We start from the raw sequence: 11,811 nt of genomic DNA, 5'->3' as shown, positions 1-11,811 counted from the left end.
AAACGGTGAGTCAATTCTTAGCTGAACTTCGTAAATTAAGCGAACATTGTAATTTTGAAGGCTTTCTTAACGATGCAATACGCGATAGATTCGTGTGTGGATTATCCTCCACTGCAACACAGCGTAAACTACTCTCAGAATCTGATCTCACATTGAAAAGAGCCATGGACATTGCAATTAGTATGGAGATGGCTGACAGCGAATCTCGTAAACTTAAGGAAACAGTGTTTGATGATGGTAAGAATGCGGAAAGGACACACAAAGTGTTTACACAATGCTTTCGTTGTGGTAAGAACAATCACAATACAGACAATCCAATGTTACAAATGTCACGAAAACGGACATCTGAGTAAAATGTGTCGTGTCAACAAATCGCGACAGAATGTAAACAAACCGCGATCACATCAAAGTACTGAAAGTACTGGTGGTACTCCAGGAAACAAAAAGGGACATAAAATGAAAACAAAAAGTCCTAATTTCAACTTTGGGGATTCTGACATGGATTCTTCTGGTGTCCAGGATACTGAACAACAGTACTCATGGCCTCTATTCTCAATCAATTCTGGTGGTCATAAAGAAATAAACATTGATTTGTCAATTGACAACAAACAACAGAAAATGGAATTAGATACTGGCGCTTCAGTTTCGTTGATGTCGGTAAAGGAGTACAAACAGAAGTATGATGGAAAACTTAACAAGTCATCAACAGTATTAAGAACATACACCAGTTGTCGGAGAAAAATCTGTTACTGTACAGTATGGAGACCAACATCTATCGCTACCATTACTTGTTGTCAAAGCTGATGGACCAGCATTGCTGGGTAGGAACTGGTTAAGTCAATTAAAACTTAATTGGCAGTCCATCAAGTACACCATCCATGATAACTTGGAGAAGGAAATCTTCCAGAAATACAAGGTTTTCAATGAAGAGCTTGGTACTGTGAAATGTGTAACTGCGGCACTTCGATTGAAAGATAACTGTACACCAAAGTTTTTCAAACCAAGGCCCGTGCCTTTTGCTCTAAAGTACAAGATTGGTGAAGAGCTTGAACGCTTGGAAAAGGCCGGTATTCTCAGAAAAGTGGAGAGTTCTGATTGGGGCACTCCTATGGTACCAGTGTTGAAGCCTGATGGATATGTGGGGACTATCAAGTCACTATCAATCCCTACTTGGATGTTCCAGAATATCCTTTACCCACAAGTGAAGAGTTGTTTGCAAAGTTGAATGGTGGTGAACAGTTCTCAAAACTTGATTTGACTAGTGCGTATCAACAAGTACTCTTAGACGAGGAGTCGCGAAACCTTGTAACCATCAACACACACCAAGGTTTGTACCAGTATACGCGTCTTCCATTTGGAGTTGCGGCTGCACCAGCTATTTTTCAACGCACAATGGATCAAGTCCTGCAAGGAATTGAGGGTGTCGGATGCATATTAGATGATATTCTAATTACAGGGAAATCTTACTTGGAACACCGTCACAATCTTCATACGACACTACAGCGACTTGAAAATTTCGGTATACGACTACGGAAAGACAATTGTTTTTTCCTTCGCGATGAAGTAGAATATTTCGCGTTCAAAGTCAATAAAGAAGGTATCCACCCTTCACCGAGAAAAGTGGAAGCCATTTTGAAATTGGCTGATCCTCAGAATAAGCGTTAACTTCAATCTTGGCTCGGTATTGTGAATTATTACCGGAAATTCATTCTCAACATGGCGACTGTCCTTGAGCCTCTTACTCATCTGCTTGCCAATGATGTCGAATGGCAATGGAGCCCAACATGTGCGAATGCGTGAGACTATCAAGAAACTTTTGGTTTCATCTGAGGTTATGGTACATTATGACCCAAAGAAACCATTGACGTTAGCTGTCGATGCTTCATCATATGGACTTGGAGCCGTTATCTCGCACACCATTGAGTCGAACGACAAACCCATAGCGTACGTTTCGCGCACCTTGACATCAGCGGAAAGGAATTATTCGCAGATAGAAAAAGAAGCGTTAGCGATTATCTTTGGAATTCAACGGTTTCACCAGTATCTGTACGGGCGACGTTTTACCCTATTGACGGACCATAAACCGCTGACAACTATATTGGGACCAAAGAAGGGCATTCCGGTTTTGGCCGCGTCTCGATTGCAAAGATGGGCGATACAGTTATCCGCGTACCAGTTCGACATCAAGTTTCGTTCAACGGATAAAAACGGAAATGCTGATGTGTTATCACGTTTTCCTATGAAAGAGGAGGAAAGTGGAGTTGACGACAACTATGCGTTATATGAGGAAGCTCAGTTAGTGAACAAAATGCAAGTTAACAGCTTACCTGTTACTGCTACGCGTATCGCTGCGGCAACAAAGAGATACAACTTTGGCACGCGTAATGGAATTTACCCGAAGTGGATGGCCAAATGCGGAAATGGGAGATGAACATAAACCATATCACAGAATTCGTGATGAACTGACCATTGAGGAAGGATGCTTACTCAGAGGAGTACGAGTAATCATTCCGAACCAATATCAAAGTGAAATATTAGATGAACTGCATAGCAACCATCCAGGAATTGTTAGAATGAAATCCCTGGCTCGGTTACATGCATGGTGGCCAAACATGGATGTGGATATTGAACGGAAAGTGTCGGGCTGTGAGGCATGTCAGAAAGTACTACCAAATGCACCGAAATCTCCTGCAAACCCTTGGAGATGGCCGTCGGCACCATGGAACCGTATTCATATCGATTTTGCTGGACCATTCATGAGTGAAATGTTCATGGTAGTGGTCGATGCACATTCAAAGTGGTTAGATGTGATACGCATGTCTTCCACGACCACAGCCAGTACTATCAACGCGTTGAGGTATCTATTCGCGTCGTATGGTTTACCCAAAGAACTAGTTTCAGATAATGGACCGCAATTTACTGCAGCAGAGTTTGCCACATTCTTGAAAGAAAATGGTGTACGTCATATACTTTCTGCACCTTATCACCCCAGCTCAAACGGCGAGGCAGAGAGAGCTGTACGTACATTCAAGCAAGCTTTGAAATCCCTGGTTCAGTCAGATACTAGTCTGAACCAGAAACTTGCTTCGTTTTTGTTGTCGTACCGTACAACACCACATAGTCTCACCAAGACTCCACCCAGTGAACTATTCTTGGGAAGGAAGTTGAGGACCAGGTTGGATATTATGCGTCCGGATCTTTCTGGGAAAATTCAACAAAAGACTACACCAACAGAGTCAAAAACACGATTGTTCGAAATTGGTGACATTGTCATTACTCACGACTACCGTGGAAACCCACGGAAACCTTCATGGATCAAAGGTATTGTTATCCGCAAGCTAGGACCAATGACATATACCATTCAGGTGGACAACCTTATATGGAAAAGACATGTGGATCAAATACGTACATGTGATCCAGCTTGTAACTTTGAACCAAGAGAGCAAGCAGTTCCAGACACTCAAAATTCTCTGGACAGTCTTCCAGGTATCTTACCTAATCCAACCATTGGTACTCAGAGGATTCCTTCAGCAGATTGTCCAATTAGGATTCAAACCAGTGAAGTAGCTACTACTACACCAGAGACTGATCAGACTGATCCATCGACCAATGTGACACACGAACATCGCTATCCGCGTCGTGATATAATCAAACCATCGCGTCTGATTGAAAACTGTTAAATTTATAGCAGTGTGTTTAGTTCAGTGTTTATTGTGTTAAAGATTCATGTTGATTTTTGGACATTGAACTTATGAACTTTAATTTGTTTAATTTTAACAAACATGTGAGCTAAGAAAGCTGTAATTAATTACAGATTATTATGGATAAGGGAAACCTTTCTTGAGAGAGGGAAAAGTGTTATGTATGTATCCGTTACTATCCGTGGTCATTATCCTGATGTTAGTACGTTCCTATAACAGAACCGCATGGTTCCGGTTTGTGTACTGCGCATGTTTGTAATGTTGTGCCCCGCCATTAAAATGTTCCAAGCAGTCGTGCGTTGTCCTGGTAGTTTATAAGTAAAAGAACCATTACAAACACAACAGATAAGATCCCATATTTAGTCGCCTCTTACGATCTTGCAATGGGGGCAACAGGTACAATTCTTACGCCCTACCTGCAGGGCAGAAGAAACACCTACAATGAAAGAATGATGTAATATTATATAGATCAATGAGGGGAATTAAAATGGATGTTTGGTTTGTTTTATTTTGTTTAACGTCCTATTAACAGCTAAGGTCATTTGAGGACAACCTCCCATATGTGCGACGTGCATGCGTGTGGCGAGTGCGTATGGATGTTTTGGGAGGCTGTGATATGTTCGTGTTAAGTTTTCTTGTGATCATGATGGGCCATTTGCCGATTTATATATAGTGCTATACCTCACTGAAGCATACTGCTGAAGGCATCCAGTAACACCCAGCTGGTCATATTATATTGACAACGGGCGAACCAGTCGTTCCACTCCAACTATGCTGAGCGCTAAGCAGGAGTAGCAACTACCATTTTAAAGACTTTGGTATGTCTCGGCTAGGGGACAGAACCCAAAACCAAGTAACTCGTGTCGACGATGATTATTTCTTGATATCGTCTTGAATATAAGATGTACTAGTTTTTGGCTTGGGAAAGGAAGACAAAAGTGGCTCGCCAAAATATAGCTTATATTTTTAGCCCACCATCATCAGATGGTGGGCTATTCAAATCGCCCTGCGTCCGTGGTCCGTGGTCCGTCCCTCCGTCCGTCCGTAAACAATTCTTGTTATCGCTAATCCTCAGAAAGTGCTGAAGGGATCTTTCTCAAATTTCATATGTAGGTTCCCCTTGGTGCCTAGTTATGCATATTGCATTTGGAGACCAATTGAAAAACAACATGGCCGACAGGCAGCCATCTTGGATTTTGACAATTGAAGTTTGTTATCGCTATTTCTCAGAAAGTACTGAAGGGATCTTTCTCAAATTTCATATGTAGGTTCCCCTTGGTGCCTCGTTATGCATATTGCATTTGGAGACCAATTGAAAAACAACATGGCCGACAGGCAGCCATCTTGGATTTTGACAATTGAAGTTTGTTATCGCTATTTCTCAGAAATAACTGAAGGGATCTTTCTCAAATTTCATATGTAGGTTCCCCTTGATGCCTAGTTATGCATATTGCATTTTGAGACCAATCGGAAAACAACATGGCCGACAGCCAGCCATCTTGGATTTTGACAATTGAAATTTGTTATTGCTATTTCTCAGAAAGCACTGAAGGGATCTTTCCCAAATTTCATATGTAGGTTCCACTTGGTGCCTAGTTATGCATATTACATTTTGAGACCAATCGGAAAACAACATGGCCGACTGGCAGCCATCTTGGAATTTGACAATTGGAATTTTGTTATCGCTATTTCTCAGAAAGTAATGAAGGGATCTTTCTCAAATTTCATATATAGCTTCCCCTCAGGGCCTAGTTTTGCATATTGGGACCAATCCGAAAACAACATGGCCGACAGACAGCCATTATCGCTAAATCTTAAATTTTATATATAGGTTCCCCTTGTGTGAAAAGGACTAGAGGGCTGTTTCTGAATTGACACTGATTAGTAAGACTTAGAGGAAGGGAAAAGTAGAGAAAAGATCAATCTGACATGGAACCTATAAAGATCAATCAATGGTGGGCGCCAAGATCCCTCTGGGATCTCTTGTTAAATAGCTACAATAACGTAGCTCTGGATGACGGACAGACAATTTCTGACAGATGGTGGTCATCAGAGCTACATTTCCCTTCCATTGACGGTAGTGTTACAAGACAGTGAGTCTCGAAAATGCTACAAATAGTGGATAATTAAATTTTCTAATACAATTTTTCAATGTATTAGCCTACTGTCTAATCTGGAAATCTTTAATTTGTATATTCTGATATCGTCCTTAAATGACCTTAGCTGTTAATAGGACGTTAAACAAAATAAACCAAACCAAACCAAATCAAGCTGTGATTTGCCATGATACTTCTAGAAGAACTCTCGCGAGGATGCTGACCCAAAAATGGTACCCGTATACATAAATCAAAATACATAATCAGAGATATCTAACAAGTGTTTTGTAACTTTTGTGAGGAAAGTGAAACTTACTATGTATAATTAAAGAATTTCAGAACTAGAACTGTCGCCAGGATGGCTTACTAATACCCCTCGCAATCTGCACAAGTCAACGGTGAATTGGAACTCTTTAATTAGAGGCTAACCAAGATAACCCAGTAATATAGTGACCCGTTGCCATAGCAACCCCCTTGGGGGTCAGAGTAACCGTTTATGTAAAATCTGTTCCCCTTTCCTGAAGGATGTTTCTGACCAAATTGGGTTCAAATCCTTTCATAACTTTATGACTAGTAGCGATTTAAAGGAATTGCCTTAATTTCCCCTATTGGGCCCTGCCCCTCAGGCCCCTTAAGGGGTCAGAGTCACCATTTATGCAAAAATCTGATCCCCTTCCCCGAAGGATGTTTCTGACCGAATTGGGTTCAAATCCATTCATAACTTTATGACTAGTAGCGATTTGAAGGAATTACCTCTATTTCCCCATTAGGCCCCGCCCCTTTGGCCCCTTGGGGGTCAGAGTAACCATTTATGCAAAATCTGTTCCCCTTCCCCAAAGGATGTTTCTGACCAAATCGGGTTCAAATCCATTCATAACTTTATGACAAGTAGCGATTTGAAGGAATTACCTCTATTTCCCCATTAGGCCCCGCCCCTTCGGGGTCAGAGTAACCATTTATGCAAAATCTGTTCCCCTTCCCCAAAGGATGTTTCTGACCAAATTGGGTTCAAATCCATTGATAACTTTATGACTAGTAGCGATTTAAAGGAATTGCCTTAATTTCTCCTATTGGGCCCTGCCCCTCAGGCCCCTTGGGGGTCAGAGTCACCATTTATGCAAAATCTGATCCCCTTCCCCGAAGGATGTTTCTGACCGAATTGGGTTCAAATCCATTCATAACTTCATGACTAGTAGCGATTTGAAGGAATTACCTCTATTTCCCCATTAGGCCCCGCCCCTTTGGCCCCTTGGGGGTCAGAGTCACCATTTATGCAAAATCTGTTCCCCTTCCCCAAAGGATGTTTCTGACCAAATTGGGTTCAAATCCATTGATAACTTTATGACTAGTATCGATTTAAAGGAATTGCCTCAATTTCCCCTATTGGGCCCCGCCCCTCAGGCCCCTTGGGGGTCAGAGTCACCATTTATGCAAAATCTGATCCCCTTCTGCCAAGGATGTTTCTTACCAAATTTGGTCAAAATCCAATAAGAACTTTTTGACTAGTAGCGATTTGAAGCAAATGTTGACGGCCGGACGACGGACGCTGCACCATGGCATAAGCTCACCGGACCTTCGGTCCAGGTGAGCTAAAAATCAAGAAGCCATATTGTAACAAAAACGACTTTTATTGAGAACAAATCTTCGATATCTGATATTTTAACTGATTGATAACTTTGTCCATGTCAGACGCATTAATTTACAGGTCCAGCGCAACCCCTCAATTTTTTTTTCCAAATAAAAAATACGTGTAATTTGAGGTGCGTTCGGTTCCGTGTTTTTAATTGAATTATCTTCAAGCTTTAACTCATTGAAAACTAATAAATAGACCGTTTAAACACTCACAATGCTAGCTACTGCCACAATAGTCCATGGTTTTAATGCTTATATCCGTTCGAATGTTTCTTTTTCCACATTCAGCAGTGACAACAAACATGTGAGGTTACATTGGACGCCTTTTTTGTTGGTGAAGCAGGGTCGTGAAAACGCTTCTTACCGCTATTTGGCGTGAAATTCAAACTTTATAAGTCCGAGCAAAACTATCGCACGGCGGTGATTTTTTTTTATTAGATGTCAATAAAATGCTTTCATCGGCGGTTTTTTTAGGCTCGCGACGGTGTCTTGAGAACCAGAACTATTTTTGGCCTTAATGCAAACATTATGAAGGTTACTAATATACATATCCTTTAAACTATAATTATACTCGGGTAAGAAGGTGAAGATTAAAGGTATTTAAGATATCTACCATTTTCTAAAAAAATGTTTATACCCAGTTTTTGTACATGAATATGGAAAAGTTGTTACTATGTCTTTGTAAAATCTGTAAAATCCTTTGATACAGAAATTGTGACAATTTGATAAGTTATGTATCAAGGTGTTTACCAAACTAAGTGTTTTGAAGGCTTTCACTTACCAGTGTGTGACAGAGGTGTTTATTTACCAGTGTGTACATGGATTGTTCAGTTGTATGAATGTGCCAGATAGGTGTTTACTTGCATTGTAGAAAGTGAAGTGCGTTCTATAGCGATACCCCGTGTACTGCAGGCAATACATACCCATCTTTAAGTGTTCATGCACTTAGATTTTCAAAAAAGGGTTGTGCAACCTTAGTGTTCACTTGGCAGGTGAAAAGTTAAGGTGTTCATTTGGCATACTTCCCACGTATGTGTGTGTGCTAACCAATAGAAATGTTGAAGAATACTGAATTTCTAAGTGGTGACTAATATTTCATAAAAGTTCTATTGTAGTTTATTGTTGGTGGGAATATCTATTTAAAGGTATCCTCAGTTGTAACTGGACACTGATAATGATACTATTTAAATTCAGTTAACTGTAAATGACAATGACTAGTAAAGTCTATTTTTAGCGATGTTTGGTTTGGTTTGTTTTTATTTAACGTCCTATTAACAGCCAGGGTCATTTAAGGACGTGCCAGGTTTTGGAGGTGGAGGAAAGCCGGAGTACCAGGAGAAAAACCACCGGCCTACGGTCAGTACCTGGCAACTGCCCCACGTAGGTTTCGAACTGGCAACCCAGAGGTGGAGGGCTAGTGTTAAAGTGTCGGGACACCTTAACCACTCGGCCACCGCGGCCCCTTTTAGCGATGACTGGTGAACTATTTTTATTGATATTTATTCTTCCTTGATCCTGATGATCCTTAAGGAGTTAGGAGTGATCCTGATCGTCCTTAATCCTGCAGGATTTAGGATCAGGACGATGTGGACCAACCCGAATAAACAAATTACTCCCATTCGATTGTTAAATTAAAATTTCCCCAAATATTGCTACCCGTTAACGTTTTTAAGATATCTCAAAAAATTACTAAACCGTTATGAATATTATAGACATATAATTTATATTATTTGCAAATATAGTATGAGAGCCTCCTGCGTGAGGACAACACTAGTGTTCGGGGAGATGAACCCAGGGCTCCAAAACCCTGGCAACTCCTTTCAAATACAGGAGTGTGTATACAATTACTGCTTAGATATAAATGTATACACATATCTAGGATATTTCCAGCTGGGGGAATACAATTTTTGTGCCGTAAAAAAGTCATTGTGGAGGAAACGTTTACAATTCGACTGATAAAGAGAACGAACAGAGAAGGGGATGTCATCAAGACAGAAAGAGGACAGATTTTACGCTAGCAGAAATTGTCGACATATTTAATACTATCATTTTGACTGGGCCAGCCTTTTAACTTGCATTAGCGAATAATCCCAAGTGTAGAGTTTTACATAGATATGTACTAGAGCTACATACCGACATATGAAACGGACTATAAGCGATATAATGATACGGACGATAGCTAAGCCTGGTTGGTAGGTGATCCGTCTAGATGGCTGCTGTTTACTAACGTGTTTGTTTACCATAATCATTTAATACAGTTTATGCAGTTTTCCAGTGTCTCTACGTCGTCTGTCCAACAACGCAACATGGTGTCAGAACGTGGTCTTCATTGAAATAGCGGTAACGGTGTCATCGCAGTGAAGTGATGAAGTATAGACAAAACTAATGTGACTGTCTAACGGAACGTCTCGCCACGTGGTTTAGCTAAATCATCATCATTTCATTGGGAGTCGAAGATAACGACCCAGATTTGAACTTTGATGTGTTATTAGAACCTAATGATGAGGTAGCAGAACAAATAGCTGTAGAGCCCATCGTTGAGGTTGCTGAAGATAAGATATCCGAGACCTAGGATACTAATCAGAATATCGTCGATATGGCCATACCAAATACAACCCCCCCCCCCCCCCCCCCCAGAGAATTTTACGTTCGCAAAAGCTGATGAATGGCCTAAATGGCTGAAACGGTTTGAACGGTTCAGGAAAGCGGCAGGACTAGGAGATAAGGAAGGTCCCATCTAAGTGAATACGTTTATCTACGCAATGGAAGGTGTATCTACGTTGTCTGTCCAACAACCCAACACCAGAACATTAGAAACGCAGATGTCGAAGAGCTGTGACATTCCTAGGATTATTATCAAATTGAGCTGTGACATTCATTTGAATATTACCTTAACAAGCATTATAGGAGTATTGCTTAACCAATACATGTCCCCTACCGGTGCCCCAAGTTAAAACTTTAGCCAAAATTGAGTAAAAAAAGTTAAGCCACAACTGAAATATGATCATTTTATGAAAAAAAGTTCCATTCCAAACAATGTGTAAATTAAACTCTATTGTGGTGAATTAACAATATTTCCTGCCCATAAGAGATATTCAGGTATTCTTTTGGTATGTCTACTCTACAGAGTAAAATAATCTAAAGTGAATTTAAATTGAAATGTATTAAAGTGAATTTAAATTGAAATGTGTAATAACAGCCTTGGATTGAAATACATATTTGTATAAACATAATTCTGCATAGCACAGCATAGTAGTACACTAATTTTATTCCGAAGAATATCGCATCAGTGAAACATGACGTTGACACTTATGACGACCGTGACGATGGCCATGACATTGACAGAGACCTTGGTAGAATGGAAGCATCTCCCCCTCATACCCCTCCAGTTGAACCTCGATGTAGCAGATTTGGTAGGAAAATCCGTCCCAAAGTTCCATACAGCCCCACCTTGTAGTTGTAGCTAACAGATACGTCTATTGTTTTGTCTTGTCTTTCGTTTGTTGTGTACCTGTTCTGTAAAATATATGGAAAGCTGGAGTAGAAATAAAAGGAAAGTTATAAATGATCCTATTTTCCTGTTTATATACATAGATACAGTGTATGAACTGTCCAATAAGACTTGGGCACATTATAAAGTTAAGAGATACTTGGTGAGAAGGCATATTAGCCTGATAATAAATGTAATTTTTACATAAATCACCATATTATTACCTTAGACAAAAAGTTGAGACCTGTTGCAATATTATAACAAGAGGCCCAAAGGGCCTTAACGGTCACCTGAGATTTGAAATATTTCGGCCAACTAAATTGACCCTTTTTGGCCCCACCCATCAGTCCTAATGGGGTCAGTCTATGAAGAGTATTTGATTCTAACATATAGTAGATAAGAAGATTTTTGAAATTTCAGTCAATTTGACTCTTTTTGGCCCCGCCCACCAGCCCCTGGGGGTCAACTAGGGCCAACATGTACATACCATCAAACTGTAATCCCATGCTGATAATTTGATACAAGTTAGAATGAATTCCAATACAAATCCAACAGATAATAGTCAAAAATGTGATTTCCCTATATAAACTATAGTAAAGTTTACCCGCTACCCAGGGGCAAACGTGAGACCCCAGGGTCATGAAATTCACAATTTTGGTAAAGCACCTGAAGAGCCTTCCATCTATGAAGAGTATTTGATTCTAACATATCTGAGAGTAGAGAAGAAGATTTTTGAAATTTCAGTCAATTTGACCCTTTTTGGCCCCGCCCACCAGCCCCTGGGGGTCAACCAGGGCCAACATGTACATACCATCAAACTGTCATCCCATGCTGATAATTTGAACCAAGTTAGAATGAATTCCAATACAAATCCAACAAATAATAGTCAAAA

General features: G+C 40.4%; 1 protein-coding gene across 1 annotated transcript; it reads left to right on the top strand.

The window, feature by feature from the left end:
• The first annotated feature begins 2,612 nt into the window (after window positions 1-2,612).
• LOC117340351 (uncharacterized protein K02A2.6-like) lies at window positions 2,613-3,680 on the top strand. The gene has a single exon (XM_033902113.1). It carries the CDS (start codon window positions 2,613-2,615, stop codon window positions 3,678-3,680), a length of 1,068 nt encoding a protein of 355 aa, XP_033758004.1.
• The last annotated feature ends 8,131 nt before the right edge of the window (window positions 3,681-11,811 follow it).

The sequence above is a fragment of the Pecten maximus genome, chromosome 13 (assembly GCF_902652985.1).
Source record: "Pecten maximus chromosome 13, xPecMax1.1, whole genome shotgun sequence".
Lineage (NCBI taxonomy): Eukaryota > Metazoa > Mollusca > Bivalvia > Pectinida > Pectinidae > Pecten > Pecten maximus.
This window is presented reverse-complemented; position numbering and strand designations above follow the sequence as displayed.

Excerpts from the sequence above, each read along its gene's own strand:
- LOC117340351 (XM_033902113.1), top strand. The coding sequence starts at position 2,613 with ATGGATGTGGATATTGAACGGAAAGTGTCGGGCTGTGAGGCATGTCAG.